Genomic DNA, 22504 nt, shown 5'->3' with positions numbered 1-22504 from the left:
GTTACCCCGAGCGGATGGCGGAAAGGGCCCCAAAATATCCAACGCCACTAATTCATTAATCCGTGACACCTGTATGGACTGCACTGGCGGAACATATGGGTGTTTAGGTGGTTTCCGTCGGGCACAGTCGGAGCACGCCCGAATGTGCCCGACGACATCAGTCGTCATGTCGTGCCAAAAATAATCCCGCTGTAACGTCAACAAGGTTTTCTGCACTCCGAGATGTAACAACTTCTCGGAATGCAGAATCCGAATAAATTCATATCGCAGCGACACCGGCACAACAAGCCGCCAGCTATCGTGCAAGCCTTCCCTCCACATCAGCAAGCCATCCCAGAGAGCAGCTCCCAGCATCGCATCGGACAGCGGGCCACCCCTTACCTTCGCAGCCCGACCCCGCAAGACCCCCAGCGAGTCATCAAGCAATTGTTCGCGAACCCATACCGAATGTGGCAAATTCAAAACCCCATCAGCCGGTTCTGGACACATGGGAGCCTCAGGCACCTCCACAGCGGACATAACCGTCCGAGGTGGCAGCGGAACTCGCGTGCACCTATTTGTGCCCGAAGTACAAGCGCACGGTGACCCCTGCGGCAATCTAGAAAGTGTGTCCGCGTTTGCGTGATGCGATCCCTTCCAGAGCTGAATATCAAATGAAAACTCCTGCAGGGTTTCCAACCATCGTGCCAATTGGCCAGACGGTTGATCAACATGCATTTCCCATAGCCCTTCCCTTTGATGCTGCTAATCCTGCATAATGCACGGTCTTAAGTAGTACTAATCACAGACCTGCATTTCCCATAAATATGCAAAATTCCTCTTGATATGCATATTCTTTTGTCAAGGCGCCCTTTTCCCCCCTTCCAACCCAGCTTATATATATATGCTCCAAGCACGTGTGCTGTTTCATTCAGACGCTGTCGCCTCGACAGACCTGGTTTTCACCTGAGGATGGCTGCTTGCGTTGTGGCCGAAACGTCGTGAGAATTGTTTTATTATGTTTTATTTTTATTATTTTATTACTTCCCTTCTACGTGACTTTACCGAAAGAACCAAGAAGAGGTTGATCAACCCTCAGGGCATATTGCAGAGCAGCATGATCCGTGCGCACAATAAACGTACGGCCATATAGATACGGCCGGTATTGGCGAAGAAAATGTACTATGGCCAAGAGTTCCCGACGAGTAACGCAGTAGCAGGTCTCCGCCGGAGACAGCACGCGGCTTTCATAAGCTACTACGTGTTCGATGCCGTCCCTAGATTGGGACAGGATGGCCCCAATCCCCGTGTCACTCGCGTCGGTATCCAGGATAAATGGCCGAGTAAAATCTGGATAGTCCAGCGTCGGTGGCAATGCCAACCGATCACGTAGGCTCTGAAAATGCCACCTCCTCCGCCGGTCCCCAATTGAACCTCCGGCCCTTCGCCGTAAGGAGGTGTAAAGGCCTCGCGATCGTGGCAAAGTCAGGCATGAACCTGCGGTAATAAGAAGCGAACCCAACGAACCGACGCACGTCCCCCACTGAGGCCGGAGTCGGCCAGTTCCGGACACACGCCATCTTCTCCGGTTCAGTGGCCACCCCGTGCGAGCTGACTATGTGGCCCAAATAGCGCACGGATTGCTGCAACAGGTGACACTTTTTAGGCTTAAACTTCAATTTAGCGGAGCGCATCCTCGCAAACACCGCGTCCAACCTCCGCAGATGTTCCTCAAACGTGCGGCCGAAGATAATAACATCGTCCAAATATATCAGACACGTGTCCCACTGCAGACCGGTCAACACAAGTTCCATCAATCGCTGGAACGTCGCCGGGGCGGCGTTCAAGCCCATGGGGAGACAATGAAATTGAAGCAAGCCCTGCGGCGTACGGAAAGCCGTCTTTTCTCTCGAGGACTCGTCCAGGGGAAGTTGCCAAAATCCCGATGAAAGATCGAGAGTAGAAATTTTTTTTGCCCCATGACAAGGCATCGAGGGAGTCATCCATACGCGGCAGGGGGTACGCGTCCGCAACCGACACTTTATTTAACCTGCGAAAATCGCAATTTCCCATCCTTTTTCTTCACAAGTACCACTGGCGCGCCCCACAGACTGTTGGACGGGGAAATAATGTCGGCGGCCAGCATATCCTCCACCGCGCCTCGTATATGATCCCGCTCCGACGGACTCAACCGATGCGGGTTCATACGAATCGGAGCAGCATCCCCCGTATCAATATGGTGGGAGAGCAGAGAAGTGCGTCCCAAATCGAAATCGTCCGAACTAAAAACGTCGGAATACTTTCCCAACAGCGTGCGAAGCGCGGACCGGTGGTCGCCAGTTAAGGACACATTCTCCCGGCACAATTCTGCAATCCAGCGATCGTCCTGTGCCGTGGAGGTCGAGACCCCCCCTACGAGGCCCCGGGGGCCCCCATCGCCATGGGCCGTGAAAGCAGTCGAACAATCGTCTGCGCCCCGACCAGCGTCAAACCCCCCGCTATAGCATTGGACGGCGACAACAACACACCTTCCGCCCCCTCGATTCCCGGCACCGGTTTCCGATAATGCAGCGGAATAAGCATTTGCGACCCAGGTGGAACATCAACCGATACGTCGGAGAGCGCCTGCACCGGCGGTCAGGAACGGACTGGCCCCAGGGTGATGGCAAGAAGGCAATTTGGCGGCCCCCCGGTAATTGGATACAATTCTGATCCACCCTAATCTGAATGGGCATTTTCGCCAGGAAATCCGTTCCCAACAATCATGGCACAGCGAGGGACCTAGAGATCAACACCGTCCCAGAAACCGAAACCCCCCCAACCGCAATGCTGGCGTCCACCTGACCCACAATGCCCATACTTCCCCCATTCGCCGCTATGCACGAGTCGTAAACCGGTCGCACCCGCTTTGGAGGAATGGACAGGAGGTGAAATATAACGTCTGAGATAATGGTCGCGGACGCACCCGAGTCCACCAAAATATGCACGTCCACCCCTTGGATGGAACCCGGCACAGTGGATGACCCGGTAGCGGCCGCAACCACCCTCCGTGCCAATTTACGCCACTGCGTCAGCGAGCGACGCGGCCCTTCCAGCGCTCCCCCGCCAGTAACATTATCCGGACCCCGCGGCGAAAGTGATGCATGAGGTAACAGGCCTTGCCGGGTGTCTGATGCGTACCGACTTGCCTGTCGTGGTTGTTCTTGACGCGTCGCCTCCTTGGCAGGGGCCTCCTGCTGGAGCGGCAGGCGAGGGCGAGCCCAACATTCCCTGGCGAAATGGCCCCGACGGCCACAGCGGAAGCACAACAGATCGGGCCGCCGTCCGGCGCCCCCCCTGTCCTGGCGATCTCGCAACAGTGGTCCCGGCCCCAACTCCGCACCCCCGCGAGTAGGCGGCTGGGTCACGGCTGCCGTCAACTCCGCAGGCCTCCTCTCGTCCGGCACATACACGGCCTTGGACGGGTCCCATCCCGTGGCACCGCCCTCGATCTTGGGGCTCCCCGTCCAGGCTGTTTCTTGCTTCCAACGGCGCAGGTTGAATTGCGCGTCCAGGCACTTAGCCGCTATCCGGGAGGTCAGTTGTTCGTGGCCGCACACAGGCATGGGGATGCCCAAATCCCTGGACAGCTCCAACATTTTTCCTAAAATCAAAGGCTCTAGCAAGTCAAGCTCCATGTCCGGGTATGCGGCCATAGCTAATTTCAAGACGGCACCCCGGTAAGCCACGGGAGATTCCTCTGGAGCCCGTTGCTGTTGAATAAACCTGCGATGGGCATCGTCGGGGGGCTCATAAGCTTCCGCCATCTCTTCAAATACAGCCTTCAGCGTAGTCTTTCTCGCGGCTTTAATGGAACGGAAAACCTGACCGATTTGTCATCCAGAAGCGTCGGCAGGACTTCTAGAGCCTCCGCATCCGTCCATTTCGCCGAGCGGACTGCCGCCTCAAAGCGGCAGGCAAACGCACTCCAGTCGCCGCCAATGGAGAATTCCTTGAGCGTTGTCAGCCGATGGCTGCGGATCCCCGAGTTGCCGTACTCCGCCGACGGTGTTTGACGCGGTGGCGACACGACAGCGTCCTCCCGCATAGCCAAGATGGCGGCCTCCCGCGGTGACAAGATGGCGACTTCCCGCGGTGACAAGATGGCGGCCTCCCGTGGTGACAAGATGGCGGCTTCCCGCGTTTCGTCCGCGGCCCCGCCCAAAATGGCGGCGTCTTGCCGCATGGCGGAGAGGGCGGGAAGCGTCGCGTGGGCCCCAATGGCGGACTGCTCGCCGCTCGGGCGATCCGGCCTCGCCGCCGTCGTCACCAGGGCGCACAGTTGTGTCAGCGTGGCCCGCAGCAACTCAAGTTGAGTCGCCACGTGCCGCCAGCCTTCCTCGGCGCCCGTCGAAGCAGACGGCCCCGCCGCACCGACGATTTCTTGCACCCCCGGCGTGTCGCCCGTCCGCACTTCGCCCACTCCTTCCATCGTCGGGAACGCCGCTTCAATTGGAAGGTCGTCTTCGTCGTCCGAGGATGGTGCAGGTACGCTCTTCTTCTTAAGATGCTTAGACATCTTGGTTCACTTCTGACACCAGTGTAATAAAGGACTCCTTCACAAATTGTCGCTCTCCGTTGGTCCTTTATTGGGTTCTTTTCCTTTCACCCGCTGGTCCTCGCTCCGACCCTCGCCGTGCGCCCCGCGCACGCTCCGTGTGGCTCTCGCCACGCCGTCACCTCCGGCCCCTCCGTGTGCTCTTCCTCACCCGTTCGGGCCACACCGCCCTTCGGGTCACCCACGCCCGCTCCGGCTCTCTCTCTCCCGTGCGCTCCCGCACGCTCCGCTGCCCGCGCACACTCCACCCCAGTACGCCTATCGGCCCCAACCACGTGGCAATGGCGCCACTTCTCCCTTCACCGCCAGCTTGGCTCCCCTCTGTCATTCACTCTCTTCTCCCCCTGCTCCTCTTCCGTCTCTCCCTTATATCCCCTCTCTCACATGACCCAAACTCCACCTTCTCCTCCTGCCCCTGTCTCCGCCCCCACTCCCCCCGACGACCAGGCTCCGCCTCTCCAATACACCGGCCCGTGTGAGTGGTGCAGAGGCAGCGCCCACCCTGTCCTTGCTCGCATTACAGATGTATGCACTGCGCTGGGCACAAAGAAAATCCGCACTTCTCCTTACCATCCGCAAACGGATGGCATGGTGGAACGGTTTAACCGCACCCTTTTGGCCATGCTTTGTCACACGGTAAGTGAAAAACAAACCGATTGGGACTTGCACATACCCCCGATTGATGTGCAACTGGGTACGGTGGGTAAACAACCATCCCCGTCCTTGCCTAATCACGTACGGGACTCGCTTAAACGGGTTACAGAGGCGCGAGAAGCCGCCAGATGTGCGACGGCCCGTACGCAGGCAAGGAACGAGAGGTATGCGCGTCGATAGCGAACTGACATGCCTTGGTCGGTGGGCGATCTGGCATGGCTCCATTGCCCTCAGGTGCCAGTGGGAACGTCCCCTAAACTGCACAGGCCTTGGCGAGGGCCTGTGAGGCTGGTAGACATTTGGAACCCCCAGAGTGTTCGCATCCAGTACGGCCAACGTCGTTGGTATGTCCATTCGTCGCGACTCAAACCCTACGTTGACCCGCGTGCTGGCCCCTCATCTCCACTTGCTGACCTGCCGGCGTCTGGCGTGCCGAATGTGCCACTTGCCTCGCCGATTGAGCCGATTGATCCCCAGCGGGGCTGTGTTGTACCCCCCGCAGATGAACAGGTTTTGAGGGACAACGAGACCCCGGACGTCCTTCCTCCAACAGGACCTATCCCAGTTACGACCGAAACCGAACATTCTTCTTCTTCTCCACGGCAACCACCTCCTGCAGATCGGGCGGCGAGGTGACCATGCGTGAAAAACGAAGAGAGTCCTGCGTCGCGTACGCGGTCGAAATCTCTTCCGTTTCGTTAGTAATGATTGCCTTGCAGTCCGTTACCCTGTTGTTACTGCGCTACAGGGGCGCCCTAATGTATGTCTGTTGTTAATGGTTGAATTCCTCGGCGCGTAGACGCCTACTCCCCCCCTTACCTTTTTAATGCGTCTCAGACGCCCTAATAATGATCTAAATTGGATTCGGCTTGTCACCCTTTTCCCAGCCGATACGGCTGACTTTTTACACCGGGGGGGGGGGGGTGATGTAATATGAGAATATATCCGGCTCACTGATGTATCACAACTTGTCATGGTGATTGGCTCTGCCGGTCCTGGTTTACAGCCAATGGGGGGGAAGCCTGGGGGCATGGCCCTGACGTGATGGAAGGGTGACAGCTATGGAGATTAATTCTGCTGGCTTTGGCCTCAGCCAATGGGGAGATGAGTCAGGGGCGTGGTCCTGGGAGCTGACGAGGGAGCCTGGAAGATTCGTTGCAGGCTAACGAGGATTGGCTGAAGCGGACCACGTGACCCGGGTATTATATAGGGGTAGAGAGGAACGACACGTGGTCAGAACGGGAAACAACGGAGGAGGGGGCCACGCGGGAACGGGGCTCCGAGTTGCCACGTGGCAGTGCGTCTCTCTCGGTATATCTGTCCCTTCACGTTGCCTATCGGCAGCGTGAAGTAGCTGTAACCTAAAGTGAATAAAAGACGGATTCCAGAAGTCGTCTCAAAGAGCTTTATTACATATGTAAGATGTGTAGGTATATATACCTACGAGGGGTAAAGATATTTTTTGAGGGGGGGGGTCCACAATTTTCGGAAACCTTTTACATCAACTATTTACCCCACACTTTTTACAACTTTTTGGACTTGTGCAAGCCTCTTATATATTTGTTGGTGGAGAAATGTACAAACGGCCCACTGGGCTTTGACAATACCTTAGTATCTGTGTATATATATGTAAGGTTTTAAAGAAATATTTTTTTCACCTGGGCACGCCGGGTACTTCCGCTAGTCACCTATAAATTGCTGCATTTTCATCCTATTACCTTTGGGTTTTTTTTGTCTGAGGCAAGACCACACAAATATAATTAATTGGAGCAATTTACGCAGATAACACTTGTCAACAAAAAAAATCCTTTTTTTCTGGCCTGGACATTTGCAGCTGTTTTAGACTAAGTTCAGGGTGCTGATTCCAAATCTGATCTCAGATTTGCTCAATCACATTCAAGTTCAAGTTAATTTATTAGGTATAGCCCTGTGAGCCATTCAGCTCTTGAATCGGGTGCAACCGCAACAAACAAAAAACAAAAACATGAACAAAAAACATCTTAAAGTGAATATGTGACTAAGTGCAAACAGAAAATCCAAGAAAAGACAGCAAAAATATTGCAGAAAAAACACCGTACACCAACGCTGTGTGCAAAAATCCCAGTGGGATGCAAGTCAAACAACAACCACAAGACAGCTTAGATTAAGGCCATCAGTCTAACTCTTTACTACAACAAACAAACATGGCTAAACCAATACACTTTTGGATATCACCAAAATAAAGCCATGAAAGCAATGAAAAAGCAATCATAGGAAATGTGACGGAATTTTCACAATAAATGGCATAAACAACATGTACTACCAAAACCCTGCAGCCATAGCTGGCTGCATGAGTCACTCCACAACAGCAGGAGCATCAATCGGAGTATTGTAATTTTTCAATGCACCTTTAAGATCAGCACACTAAATCAAAACACAGGTCATACTTTGTAGCGATCATCCGGAGCGAAACATTTTATTTTAGGTCACTGAATAGCACTGGCAGCTAGGGGTGTACAACTCCTCTAGAGCAGTTTTGAGTGAAGATCTCATAGGTAGTGACTCAAGTTTCAATTTATTGGCAACAGCATTCCAGACCCTGGGGGCATCAATAGCAAAGGCCCTTCCTCCAGTATATGTACGGCAATAGGGAATATTAAGCTGGTAAATGAGTGTAGACCTTAGGTCAAATTTGTTCTTTGAAACAGAGATGAGATCCAGCAGGTAATCTGCAGATTTGTTTGCAAGTACATCATGAATAAATAAGATCTGGTGCACAAGCCGTCGAACATTCAGAGATGTTAAGTTTGACCCAATGTAGAGGTCACAGTGGTGAGTCCTATATGGGCAGTTCAATGCAAATCTTAAGGCCGAGTGATACATTGAGTCAAGCTTCTTCAGTACAGTACTTGGGGCTGATTTATTAACAATGTCACAGTAATCAAGTAGAGGCAGTATGGTAGCTTTAATCAATTCCAAACGGAACATAGGGGGGAAGCAGTGCTTGTGTCGATATAGAAAACCAATTTAAATTTTTGTCTTTTTCCCAATATAATCAATGTGATCTTCAAAATTCAGTTTTGAATCCAGGATGATCCCAAGATACTTATAGATCTTAACTTGCTCTATTTGATCATTATTTAAGGAATGTAATTTGGGGAAAATAACTTCCCGCTTTAGTCCTGGTGAGAAGCATAGCACCTTGGTTTTGGCAGGATTTAGGACTAGTTTAAGAGCAACTAGCTGATGTTGTAGTTTGTTGAAATCACTCTGGAGCTTGGCAATCACGTCATCCGGAGAGCGGCCAGCAGTAATTAGTACCGTGTCATCTGCAAAAAGATTTACCCTGGAATAATCCAGTTCAGTGCCCAAGTCATTTACATAAAGAGAGAACAAGAGGGGGCCGAGAATGGAACCCTGTGGAACCCCTTTTGTTATCTTAACACTGTTTGACCTCCAACCATCTGTGAATACAGTTTGGGTGCGAGAAAAGAGGTAATTTTTTAACCATTTTACTGTGTTTTCGGAAAAACCGAGGCAACTTATTTTACTAAGCAGGATGTTGTGGTCTACTGTATCAAAAGCTTTGGACAAGTCAAGAAAAAGACAGGCGCAGTACTGCTTATTATCAAGGCTACTGTAAATGTGATTCATAGAGTCTAATGCAGCAGATGTGGTGCTGTATTTTTTTCGGAACCCAGATTGTTTTAGATGTAATAGATTGTTGGCGGACAGGAAACTGCTAATTTGGTAGTTCAATAATTTTTCAAAAATTTTCATCAACGGGGACAAAATTGAGATAGGTCGGTAGTTATTTGGATCATCTTTAGGGCCCCCTTTGTGAAGTGGACGAACATAGGAATGTTTCCATTCTAGAGGAACTGATGCTTCTTTGATGGACAGGTTGAAAATATGGGCTACAGGTTTGTATATTAGGTGACCAACACTTAGTAGAGCAAAGACGGGAATACTATCTGCTCCGGTAGAGGAGGACCCTTTGAGGTAGGACAGTTGTTTCAGAACATTACTTTCGTGGATTGGCTGAAAACTAAATTCGCTTAATGTTTGGATAGGGGTGTAGGAATTTGCATGAGCAGGGGTGACTCCCAATAGATTATCAAATAGGGTACCAGCTTCAGAAAAATGAAGGTTAAAATTGTCAACTATTTTTTGGGGACCTGAAAAATATTCCCCATTTCGATTAAGCTGAACGGGCAGATGATCTGTTTTGGATGCCTTTTCGATACATTTGATTGTTTTCCAGAAAATCCTGGCATTTCCATGAGATTCAAGGAGAGTAGAAGAGAAGTAGTCATTTTTTGCATGCCGTATTTTTTTGACGCATCTATTCCTTAAAATCCTGTATTCTAGCCAGTCATTAACCAAATTACTTTTCTGAGCACATGCCCAAGCCTTGTCTCTAGTTTTCATGAGCTTTGTAATCAAAGGATCAAACCATGGTGAACGATTGCCTTTAGTTTTAAATGTAACCAACGGAGCATGTTTGTTGAGAATTTGGAGAAACGTGTACCTGAAGGTCTCCCAAGCCGTAGTCAGGTTTGGAATATCACAGACCTTGTCAATATCCGAGTGAAGCACATCATTAGTAAATGCCTGTATGCTGAAGTGTCTCATGGAGTGCTTCTCAACCAATTTAGGGGGGGCTTTGGGTCTGGCTGATGATCTCACCCCAAAAATGAAGGAGTGATCACTAAGGTTATTACCTAGAACACCAGTCAGTGCGAAATTGTGAGGGGCATTTGTCAATAGAACGTCAAGCAGAGATGACTGTCCCGGATTTTTTAGGTTGGGTCTTGTGGGGACATTTATTAATTGAAACAGGTTAAATTCATCTGCAAAATTTGTGGCCACGGCCGGCGGGTTTAGCCAATTCCAATTTAGATCACCTACTAAAACTATTTCACCTTTAGGGAGGCCCCCAAGAAGCTCTCTCAGTGCAGATGCAGCTTCAACATCTTTACCACTAGGCGGTCTATAGCAGCACACTACCAACATGTGTTGATTATTAGGGAAAGTTATTCTGAGAGCCAGACCTTCAAAGCAACATTTTTTAAACAAGGAGTGAGCTGGTGAACATGCAATAGTATTTCGAACATAGATGGCAATTCCACCTCCTTTAGATCCTCGGTCAAGCCGAAAAAGGTTGTAGTTGTCAATCGTCATTGACGACAGGAGTGAGAAATGTTTCTGTTAGGCAAAATATGTCCGGGTCAAGATTTGCTACTTCTAGTTTTAGTTGACTTAATTTAATCAAAAGCCCTCTGATGTTGACATGTAGAACACCAACACCTTTTCTGCCAGAAAAATCTACAGAATTATATGAGTTCTTTACATTTGGGCCAGGATGAAGCTCAATACCACCCAGAAATAAGAAAAATAGAATTAATAGTTTGCACAGGTATTTTCTGTGAAAGGATGAAGAGCGACGAACCTTGGACGAATAGCAGCAGCTCGCAGATGGTGTTATTTTTAAGAGCAGAATGAAGTTTGGAAGGAGTGCTGGTGAAGTAATGGGACAAAGATAGGGTTTAAAAGGATACAATGATGGAGTGTAGAAGTGTCTATAAGTTGTTTCATTAGCAGGTGTAGTGGCAAATTTAGAAATTAATTATTGACGCGAAGTAACGCGGGTAGCCGTTTGTAGAGTTGAGTGTGGCACTAGATATGGCCGGGAGGGATAGTAGTAAGATACACAGCAGGTGAATTGACATCTTTAAAACACTAAATGTAAACACACACACAGCTCACTCACACGCAGCTCACCCTCACCCACTCTCACGCACAGCCCACACCCATGCAGCACAACGCACACGCGGCCGCACACGCCGCCGCCATCTTGCTGCTGTTGTTGTTGCAGCTGCTGTTGTTGTTGCAGCTGCTGTTGTTGTTGCAGCTGCTGTTGTTGTTGCAGCTGCTGTTGTTGTTGCAGCTGCTGTTGTTGTTGCAGCTGCTGTTGTTGTTGCAGCTGCTGTTGTTGTTGCAGCTGCTGTTGTTGTTGCAGCTGCTGTTGTTGTTGCAGCTGCTGTTGTTGTTGCAGCTGCTGCTGTTGTTGCAGCAGCTGCTGTTGTTGCAGCAGCTGCTGTTGTTGCAGCAGCTGCTGTTGCAGCTGCTGTTGCAGCTGCTGTTGTTGTTGCAGCTGCTGTTGTTGTTGTAGCTGCTGTAGCAGCTGCAGCCGACCCAACTGCAGTTGCAGGAGTCATACACGAAGCAGCCGCAGCTGTGTGTACTACAGCAGAGCAGCAGCGGCCGTGCGGCCTGGAGGCGCCGAGGCCAAATAGTTGCGTGATGTGGACGTGGAGAGGCGAGATGTTTGGCCCATCAGCTTCATTGTTCTGCTTCCATTGACGAGCACCCTCCACGTAGGCCTCGACGTAGGCCCCCACGTGGGCCCCGACGTAGGCCTCGAAGTAGGCCTCGACGTAGGCCCCGACGTAGGCCTCGAAGTAGGCCTCGACGTAGGCCCCGACGTAGGCTTCTATGTAGGCCCCCACGTGGGCCTCGACGTGGGCCCCGACGTAGGCCTCTATGTAGGCCTCCACGTGGGCCTCGACGTAGGCCCCGACGTAGGCCTCTATGTAGGCCCCCACGTGGGCCTCGACGTGGGCCCCGACGTAGGCCTCTATGTAGGCCTCCACGTGGGCCCCGACGTAGGCCTCTATATAGGCCTCCACGTAGGCCTCGACGTAGGCCCCGACGTAGGCCTCTATGTAGGCCCCCACGTGGGCCTACACTCACCACTCACACCACATCGATTACCACTCACACCCACCACTCACACCGCATCGATGATGGGAGAGAGACGCAGACTCCAACTATACAGCAGCAGGCGTCAGGATTGGGATGGAAACCACGACCTGTATACCAGGCGAGGTAGTTAACATCTCCTAGCCACCGTGATGATGATGATGGGAGGGAGCTACGTCTACAGGAGATTATACAACGATTAAAGCCATTCCCCGTGTTCAGTGTACAAACCGTACACCGCGTTAAGAACAAATCGACGCACGACCGGACCTCTGGAACCAAACTAAATACTATAATTAGCGCCAAGCGTTGCGAAAGAAGTTCAACACACGTCTTGCTGTGGATTTCACACCTGATGATGATTGCTTGTGTTGCAGTCGAAACGTCGTGAGAATTTAATTGTTTTATATATTTGTATTATTTTATTATTTCCCTTCTACGTGACTTTACCGAAAGAACCAAGACTATACGTATGTACGTACGTGCCGGGGCCACGCCGGTCACCCGCGGGTTTGCGTTGAGAGTGGCTGAGCTGGTACGACCGAGGTCAAATGGTAACAGGCCGTCTAGAAACCCACGGTGGTCTGTGCTCCTGCAACGGAGGAGTAGGAGGAACATTGACACTACACGAACTCTCTGCCGAAGCCCTCTCGTCGTAACTAACGATGCTACAAGTCAACTTTAAACTGGTAGGAACCCCACCTGGTTCCACCAGCCCACAGGGGATTGATTTTACCCGAAATTAACTCTGTCACTTATGATTGCAAGTTGTTGCGAGTCAGTGACTGCTTTAGTGTTAAAATATGGTGCTGTATTTTTAGGATAGTGTGTTTTATAATATAATTTTATGTAGATATCCACATTTATTTAATATTTTTCTCCTGCAGTTATTATTGAAAATGCAATATTTGATATCTCAAAAACCTGATGTGATAGACAAAAACTGATGCCAGATTTGGAATCAGCACCCCCAAAATTACCTTAAAACCGTTGGAATACCTTATGCCAGAATAAGTGTGTTGACCAGTGTAACCTCACGTTTTAGGCCAGGGGGGTCAGCATCCTGCGTACTGCGGAGCCGCACGCGACTCTTCAAGTGACTGCTTCAAGAGTCACCGTCTCGAATTCACCACCACAGTGCATTGCGGCTCTTGTTCATATTGCGTTTTTTTTTTCAACGTACAGAATTCGAAATAAGTGGCTCATTTTGTTTGTTTTGGTTTCCGATCCCCGTTTTAGGCATATGATTTGGCGATGATGCTACTGCTTCTGCGTCGTAACAACACGGACTCAACACACCCGTCACAAACGCTGCGGCCGTGACGTATCAAAAAAATCGGCGACGTTTCGGTCAAAGGGCCAGTGCCAATGTTGTTGACGAATGTGTCGAGTTTCCACATCCACTGCATTAGAACACCGCCAATTGAACCTTATGGCTATGCTCTTGCATAATTTGCTCTCGCATAATTTCCGTGATGCAGTCATTTTAGTCTGTTGATAGTCGGCGATGCGGCAATCGACTCATCTCGACGAGCTGTACACGATGCACTATTCAACGTTGAATTTTTCGTTAACGGATTTTTCATGCTATGGTTTGGCGTTTCGACATCGTGGAGTAGCACTGATTTCGGATCGATTGGTTACCCCAGTCGCGGAGTTAAGTAACACCCCTGGGAAAAAAAATAGTGTCCCAGAAATAAAATATTTAATTGCCTCGGCCCATTTTGTATTACTCGGTTACCCCGGGGTACCGCCATGAGGATCGATTGACACCCCACCCCCACTGAACTGCATTGCGTACCAGCCTATAGCACGGCTCTTTTGCAACAGCGAACTGCAGCGGTGGCTTGTGGTCGTTATAATAAGCAGTTCTTATGGTTGATGAGGAGGAGGTGATGATGATGATGATGGGTTATACCATACTAAATGTGCGGTGTACAATTTACACTTTCCCAACCTGCCGCCCCCAAACTTTTGCAAGCATCGCGGCTCAGACATTTGTAAAGGAGGAGAACGAGGCTCCAAATAATGGGATTGAGCAATTTTAATGGCACTCTTTAAAATAAACAGCGAAGAGGCCTGGTGGAGTTGGGGGGTGTGTGAGGGGGGAGGAGAGGGGGAGGGTATTGGATGTAATGGTGAAAGGCGAGATTGTGTCGCCCTTAGGAGGAAGTGGGATGGCCAACAGATTAACTTGGCCTGGCTTTTGCACAAGTCTCTTCTGGGCAGGAGTACGTCTCTACGAAGGGACATATTATAGCCCGTGGTCGAGACTAACTGCGGAGTGACAGCCAAAGGAGAGGAGAGGGGGGGACAAGCCCGAGAGGACGTAGAGCCGTAGAGATGGAGCAATGAAATCAGCTCGTGTGCAGGAGCCGGACGGATTGGGTTACATCGCACGGCTGAGACTGGAAGGCAACGTCATACAGCAGTGGATTGATCATGGCTGATGAGAATGATCGTGGTTGCCACAGTCATATCCTATCCGCAATTCTATTATCCGCCATCTTCTATGGGGATTCTCATACAGTATTTGAATGACAATAGCATAACTAAGAACGTTGATGTATTGGAATGACGATTATATTGGCATAATTCACAACATTACGCCTGGCAAGTGGTAACTGGAATGTTGGCTGATGACTGTGCCCATCTTTCCTCCAGGGTGGATAGAAATTAGTTTTAATTCTGTGCAAGGCCGTAGCCATGGAGTCAACATTGGGGGGGGACCAAATCTTCCAGGGGGTCTGGGGGTTCCAACCCAGAAAAAAAAAATTAAATTTGGAAACTAATTTCCTGCCTAAAATACAGTATTAAAAATTCACTAACACATGGGATGGACTTTTTGTTTATTTTTTAAAATAATGTCTAATAGTGTATTGTATTACATTGCTCTGTTTTAACTTTTTTTTTACCCATTTCTTGTTTCATTGTTTGTAATGGCATTGATTTATATGAAGACAAGTCCAGATATTGTGGCCAAGGTTTAGTACCTTACCGAAAAAACCTAAGAATATTAATCCTTGCAGTCACGAAAGCTTCAAATCTAGAATTAGTAAATTGTTGTTTTTATTTACATAGCATAGCAATTTTTTTATAGCAATATATGGGGGGGGGGACATTTTGAACATATTTGAATATTGGGGGGGGGAAGTAAAATGGTGGTCGTCTTTGCGGTGTCAATGATTCACGTCACGGGAATGTGGAATGTAATCTAGATTTGAAGCTTTCGTGACTGCAGTAATCCATACTCGTTGGTTCTTTCAGTAAAGTCATGTAGGTAGAAAATAAAATAATTCACGACGTTTCGGGGGCATCATCAGGTGATGATGGACGCTTGTGTGTGCGCCCGAAACGTCGTGATTTACTTTATACCTACGTGACTTTACCGAAAGAACCAAAGAGAATGTGGCATGTACTGTAACAACAGTTTTTTTTGTAAAAAAAAAGAAAAAAACTGAGATCTTCACGCGAGACTTTACAATGAGTGTGGAGTCTCCGTTAGGGGCAGTTACGGGTAAATCCCCTCTCACGCCATAAAGCGTGAGGATGGAGTGTGTTGTGTTGTGTGCTGCGAGCAGCTGACACGAGGCACCCCCCCCAACCCTCCCGGGGTAAACAAAAGGCGGCGGGTGTCGAAGTCAGGACGGACAAGGGTCGCATGGCGGCGTGAGCACGACAGCAGCAGCAGCAGCTCGGCTGTGCCCGCCCACTCTTCATGCTCCTCCTACTCCTCCCACTCCTCATGTTGCTCCTCCCACCCTCCTCCTGTTGCTCCTCCCTACTCCTGTTGCTCCTCCCTCCTCCTGTTGCTCCTCCCTCCTCCTGTTGCTCCTCCCTCCCTACTCCTGTTGCTCCTCCCTCCTCCTGTTGCTCCTCCCTCCCTCCTGTTGCTCCTCCCTCCTCCTCTTGCTTCTCCCTCCTGTTGCTCCTCCCACCCTCCTGTTGCTCCTCCCTCCTCCTGTTTTCCTCCCTCCTCCTGTTGCTCCTCCCACTCCTGTTGCTCCTCCCTCTTCCTGTTGCTCCTCCCTCCTCCTGTTGCTCCTCCCTCCCTACTCCTGTTGCTCCTCCCTCCTCCTCTTGCTTCTCCCTCCTGTTGCTCCTCCCACCCTCCTGTTGCTCCTCCCTCCTCCTGTTTTCCTCCCTCCTCCTGTTGCTCCTCCCTCCTCCTGTTGCTCCTCCCTCCCTCCTGTTGCTCCTCCCTCCCTCCTGTTGCTCCTCCCTCCCTACTCCTGTTGCTCCTCCCTCCTCCTCTTGCTTCTCCCTCCTGTTGCTCCTCCCACCCTCCTGTTGCTCCTCCCTCCTCCTGTTTTCCTCCCTCCTCCTGTTGCTCCTCCCTCCTCCTGTTGCTCCTCCCTCCCTCCTGTTGCTCCTCCCTCCCTACTCCTGTTGCTCCTCCCTCCTCCTCTTGCTTCTCCCTCCTGTTGCTCCTCCCACCCTCCTGTTGCTCCTCCCTCCTCCTGTTTTCCTCCCTCCTCCTGTTGCTCCTCCCTCCCTCCTGTTGCTCCTCCCTCTCTCCCGCCTCATCATCAGCAGCAGCAGTGGAGTGATCATTATCAGCAACCGCAAGCAAGCAGCGGGGTCCATCGCGACTCGCACGGCTCGCTGTGTCGCAGACTTGACCCCGCCATCTCGCGAGGGCGGTGCAGAGAAGGAGGCTAGCGGCTTTGAAGAGGAGGGAGAGCGGAGATAGATAGCGAGCTGCGTGTGTGTGGTGTGGCGAAGTTTTCGTGGCGTTGTGGTGGTGGTGAAGTTTTGGTGGCGTTGTGGTGGTGAAGTTTTGGTGGCGTTGTGGTGGTGGTGAAGTTTTGGTGGCGTTGTGGTGGTGAAGTTTTGGTGGCGTTGTGGTGGTGGTGAAGTTTTGGTGGCGTTGTGGTGGTGAAGTTTTCGTGGCGTGGTGGTGAAGTTTTCGTGGCGGCGTTGTTGTAGTGGTGGTGAAGTTTTCGTGGCGGCGTTGTTGTGGTGGTAAAGTTTTCGTGGCGTTGTGTTGGTGGTGGTGGGTTGTTTTAGGTTGTTGTGGTGTGTGTGGGGGTGGGATATTCACACGCGTGTGTGTTTTTGTTCACCGTGTGCGTGCGACAGGGTGTTTGTTGCGTGTCTGTAGGGTGTAGGTGAAGGCGTATTCGCCAGGGTAACAACTCTGTGTGTGTGATAGCTTGTTTGGGGGTATTGTTTTTATATTGTTACGCATGCCTGTAACGGTTACGTGTGGTATCGGGACACATTGGTTTTGTTGAACTCTTAAACCTCGAGATTACATCGGTTCGTGTGTGGGGGGGGCGTGCTATTTGCTATCACTTATTCCAAAGCCTTGGCGTATCGGCGCACGTGTGTGACATTAACACTGATGTGGTGAACAACATTCACTGGGTGGTGTGCACGATTTGTGGGTGCGTTTCACCATACCGTGTGTGTGTGAACACAATACTATACACGGCAAGAGAGATTGTGTGTGAGCTAAGAGAGAGAAGAGTGTGTGTGTGTGGCGAAAGGACACCACACCCCACACAACAAACACAAAGGGGTGAGCGAAGTTGTTGTTGGGGGAGGAACGAGCAAACTGCTTCCACACCTGCACACGATGGGTGCCAATCTGCTTCCATCACCACTCCTGCTGCTGCAGCTGCTGCTGCTACTGCTGCAGCTGACATCGCCTGCATGTGGGGTGGCCTACAGGGACGTGCCCACTCAAGGTGAGCACATCTCTGCCCATCGTTCCCTGCTTTGCCCTACCATTCATCGATTCGTCGCGTTGGTGGGCCCACTTGTTAAGCTTTGAAGACGAAAAAAAAGGTCAAACGGCCATCGCGTCTATTTTTATGCGTGTGGCTTTTTCAAGGCCCCCCATGGTGGTTGACGAATGTGTGTGTGGTTGTTGTTGTTTGTGCCTGTGCACCACCGCTGCCAACGCAGCGTTGCCATGCACATGTTTATTAATCGGATGCGTCATCCGTGACTTCTTCATCTCGCACGCTGGAAACATCCCGTGGGGATGAAATGCGAAGAACGGTCGAGGTTGGTGGTTTGTGAGTTGCCCGGCTCCGCTGGTTTGTTTTCTGTAGCCGTCGGTGATTTCTGAGGGCGGGGAGCGACAATTGGGCCAATTACGATGTCGATTATTAACGATCGATTCGTTCTGATGTTGGCCGAGCACTTGGGGGCAAACTTGGACGATTGGAGGAGACGCGCCCCGCCGTTTTGCAATGTCCATTTACGCACCTCCCGAATTGGCACGCTTATTACGACAAATTTTTGACTTATTTTATTTCTACCTCCGTGACTGCCGAAAGAACCAAAGAGTATGGATTCCTGCAGTCACAAAAGCTTCAAATCAAGATTACCACGACTAACTTGATTTTTTTACCAGGCAAAGGTCCACTGAGCTAAAATATCACATTTTCAGAAGAGACGTGGCCGCAAATGTCAGCTCAGCCAAGTGGCTTTTCGTCATTGTGTGAACATTTAGATCAGCCAAATTATCTTGTAAATGTGAAGGGGTGAAAAACCGGAGAACAATCCACGTGACAACGGGGAGAAAACACGCAAACTACAAACATACAGCAGGCGTCGGGGTAGGGATCGAACCCACGACCTCCTGCGCACCAGTCAAGAGGGAGCTAACATTTAACTTGTTTCGTAAGTAGCCAAACTACGTACGATGCCAAATAATTCCAGCATTTTCACTGCACTGCGTTTTGTACTCTGCAGTACATGTGCAGGACACAAACTTAACTCTGTCCATCATGATGTTGGTCATCGGCGGGTGTTACCGTTGCTGCTAACGCGCCGACTCCGATGAATTGTTACACAAAAAAAAACGAGGCCCGTTGTAAATGAGTCTTGAGACTCGGGTGTTTTCGGTGGCTCACAAGGTCTGAACGCCGGGCCTGTGATCTGCTAAAGCCGCGATGCTCGAGGGCAGTGATTTGACGTTCCTGGTCGCCGATGGACTGGCACCAGAAACAACCCAACGGCGCATTTCGTTTTTGGTCTGCAACTTAATTTGGCTGAATTCCAAGCTCCGCTGAGAATTGCAAAATATATCGGTTTGAGTGTCATGGGACGAATATGTTTAGTCTCACGTGGCCAAGCTTGTGGGAGAAATTGCTTCCAGCCCATGATTGCCTGGACCAGTTGTAACTTGACGGAATGATTATCAGTGGTAGTAAAGCACTTTCATAGCCACTTGTGCAGGCCATTCTCTTATCTACTGCTTCGAGAGATGCGGATGGCTGATTTCTCTCGTGATTCGATGGCACAATAGGCATACACAAATACATTGTCCTTGGAAATACGTCTTGGGGGATTTTCTGGATGAATTACATTAATATAGCCGTGTTATTGTACTGTGCCCGTAACGATTTTGTTGATTACTTTGTACAGATTTGGTCATACAATCTGACGGAGTGTGTGATTTTATTGTGAAATGTTGTGGTACTTGAATAACAATACGTGGTTCTGTATTTGCACCTCGGTTGTTTGAATACTCTTTCCCCTCCCCCACCCGCCAAACTCGGTAACCAGCATGAGAACCAACACACTTGTGACCTTAACCCAGATTTTTAACATCCTAAACTGAGCCCATAACTACGCCTCAAATATTAACTGCAAACTATATATTACAGCGCAATGGATCAGCTGTGAATGGTGTTTTTGGCAGAAAACCGGTTTAGCGTTCTTTTGGAAATTTGAGAAGCCAGCCAAACGTTGAGGACCCTTCCAGTAATCTCGCCACGAATGTAGTAGTGGTAGTCAGATGTTTATCACAGTCGGCCGTGTGACGCTTTCTGAATGTATCGCCATCGGACAGATATAGGAAGCATGTTGCATAAGAAATGTTGTTGTCAATGGAGTTGGTATTTTTTTGCTGCTGCCCTCTGCTGCCTCTGCTGCAGCTGTAATAGCACAGTGTTTGTGCATCACGATGTGTGTGTGTATATATAGCATGTATTTGTTGGGTTAAGGATTTGGATTTATTGCGTGCTTAAATGTCCCAGCATTTCGGAGCACCTTGCATTACATCTCACCTCAATCATGCCAAAAGGCCAGTTGTAGTGTTAAATGTCCCAACATCTCAGAGCACCTTGCATCACAGCTCACCTCAATCATGCCAAAAGGCCAGTTGTAGTTTTGTTCTTCGAGCCAGGTGAGACCCCCGATGCCAGCTTTTCTCTGTGCAGCAGAAGGGGACGCATCACCGGCAAGGCGAGTGGGTGGGCATTAGTCTGGCCAATGGACGAGACCAGTGATGGAATTTGAGGCTTTCGTGACTGCAGGAATCCATACTCTTTGGTTCTTTCGGTAAAGTCACGTGGCTAGAAATAAAATAAAGAGCAGTGATGGAATGTCAGCTAATAAGAGGGAACACGCCCGAGAGGATGACCTCTATGCAGATGGAGCAGTGTGGCGTTAGCTCGGGTGCAAGGGGGCGAGACTGTGGCGTCGCAAGACCTCGAGGGGACGGTGCCGATTTGAGAATTCCTTCATCCAGCGGTGGATTGATCTTGGCGGCTGTAAGTTGATTAATGAATCTGTCTGGGGAGTTGGCAGAGGATTTGGATGGCCTGGCAGGCAAGTTGGAAGACGTGGCTTAAAGTCAGGTGTTTGTGCTGGCAGATTGCTCAAGGCTAATTATGAAACCAGCACTGGGTATATTTGAGTCCTGTGGCATCTTCTGGATGGAAGACACCACCAGAACCGGTTTGTGACCGCACCCTCGCTTGTTGCCTTGCTGCAGCATTCGCGGTGCAGAATATCGATGTATTTAAATTTTCCCCACTCCTTAATACGCGAGCATTGTCTTGCACGTAAACGGCAGTCAATGTACGACTAAGACTGGCCACCGTCGGAGAACTGGAATTTTGACCAGTTGCTCAGGCCTGCCAGTAACGTTAAGGGACGACCCAACAATCCTCCCTGAAAGTATTGGGGGGGGACACTGATTTGTCAACACCATGCAGCAAAGCATGAGTAACCTAAGATGTGCGATTCGTGCGTGTTTGTCGTACGTATGCGGTGGTATCGGTGTAAGTCTGAAACAACCCTTGATGACCACCTGTTACAAACTTGTGCCACAGTAGTCAACAGTGATTCTCGGTTCCTCTCGATTTACAAACGGAGTGTCCCGAGACATCTCCAAGGGTTCAGATTGCGAAAGCGCTCCTCGTGTATGGTTGTGAACGACGTAGCTTGGAGGACTGGTGCGCGTTTGCAAAAACACGCGGTTACGTATGTATATATTTTTTCTCACTTTTTTGCGATAGTGTGATATCCGAGCGAGTCAACTTAACCTTTGGCTAGGGGCGGTGTGGGGGGGGGACAGCATTTGGGAAAACTACGATGGGCGAAAAAACATGTCCCGACCCATCTATAAGATCCGAGCTTGTTCACACCCGCATCATTGTTCCTCGCTTGAAATAGATGTCTTCTCAAAGTTTGATAGCGGTGCGAAAACGATCCAAAAGCAAATTTATATTCCCCCGCGATTGATGCGACCTCTGCCGTCGCCCGCGGCTAAATGACATCGACAGCGGTGTGAGTCTGTATTTTGAGGTCTGTGCCGGCGGGACGGGCGGACTCGTTACCGGTGGAGCCAGGCCTGGGTGGGAACGTCAAAAGTGTGGGGAAAGGAGTCGTGCACCACGAGCCCCCCCCTCACCCCCTTCGGGCTGGTTACGCGAGCTGGCGAGACTCGACTCGCGTTCGTTCGCCTGCTGGCACGGGGCCACCTCCACCGGCGCTTTAAAGCGTCCATTTGTGTTTTTGAAAGTTTCGCTGCTTGCGGCCGTTGGTCGCATAACACTGGTCAACAACAAAAAAAACTTTTTTTCTGGCCTGGACTTTTGCAGCTGTTTTAGACTAATTTCAGGGTGCTGATTCCAAATCTGATCTCAGATTTGCTCTATCACATCTCATTTTTATGCTATCGGCATACCCCATTTTCATTGATTTTACCAGAAATTTACTCTGTCACTTATGATTGCAAGTTGTTGCGAGTCAGTGACTGCTTCAGTGTTAAAATATGGTGCTGTATTTTTAGGATAGTGTGTTTTATAATATAATTTTATGTAGATATCCACATTTATTTAATATTTTCTCCTGCAGTTATTATTGAAAATGCAATATTTGATATCTCAAAAACCTGATGTGATAGACAAAAACTGATGCCAGATTTGGAATCAGCACCTCAACATTACCTTGAAACCGTTGGAATACCTTATGCCAGAAAAAGTGTGACCAGTGTAATCGTCCGTCTGCTGCGCCTTCTTTTGAGTGCAGTCGCACCACCGGGCCGAGGATGGTGAGGTCGTGTGTGACCCGTAAGGATTTTAGAAAGTGACGCCGCAACACTGTATGGCATCTTAAAACAATGTGAAGCCGTGCATTAGTTGAATCGATGTTTAGATTGTAGAGGGGCGGGCTTGCAGTTGCTTTGGATATCACCATCCCCCCTCCTCTTCCCTCCCATGTGTGACCCTGACATGGATATATCACCTTTACCAGAATCGTGGACATTCGTAAAGAAAATGG

At 50.0% G+C, this 22504-nt stretch overlaps 1 protein-coding gene and 1 long non-coding RNA gene across 3 annotated transcripts in view; one reads left to right on the top strand and one right to left on the bottom strand.

Moving 5' to 3' along the window:
- LOC144933943 (uncharacterized) overlaps nucleotides 1-22504 on the bottom strand; it is a 64648-nt gene that overhangs the window by 19887 nt on the left and 22257 nt on the right. The gene's annotated exons all lie outside the window — the stretch shown is intronic.
- LOC144933939 (plexin domain-containing protein 2-like) overlaps nucleotides 16517-22504 on the top strand; it is a 42497-nt gene continuing 36509 nt past the window's right edge. The window contains exon 1 of the mRNA XM_078859269.1: nucleotides 16517-17667. Coding sequence (XP_078715395.1) covers nucleotides 17556-17667 — 112 coding nt within the window. The 5' untranslated portion in view covers nucleotides 16517-17555. The remainder of the gene's footprint in view (nucleotides 17668-22504) is intronic.

This window comes from Lampetra fluviatilis, chromosome 1 (genome assembly GCF_964198595.1).
Source record: "Lampetra fluviatilis chromosome 1, kcLamFluv1.1, whole genome shotgun sequence".
NCBI lineage: Eukaryota > Metazoa > Chordata > Hyperoartia > Petromyzontiformes > Petromyzontidae > Lampetra > Lampetra fluviatilis.
Note: the sequence above shows the minus strand (reverse complement) of the source record. Positions and strands in the feature narration are given on the sequence as shown.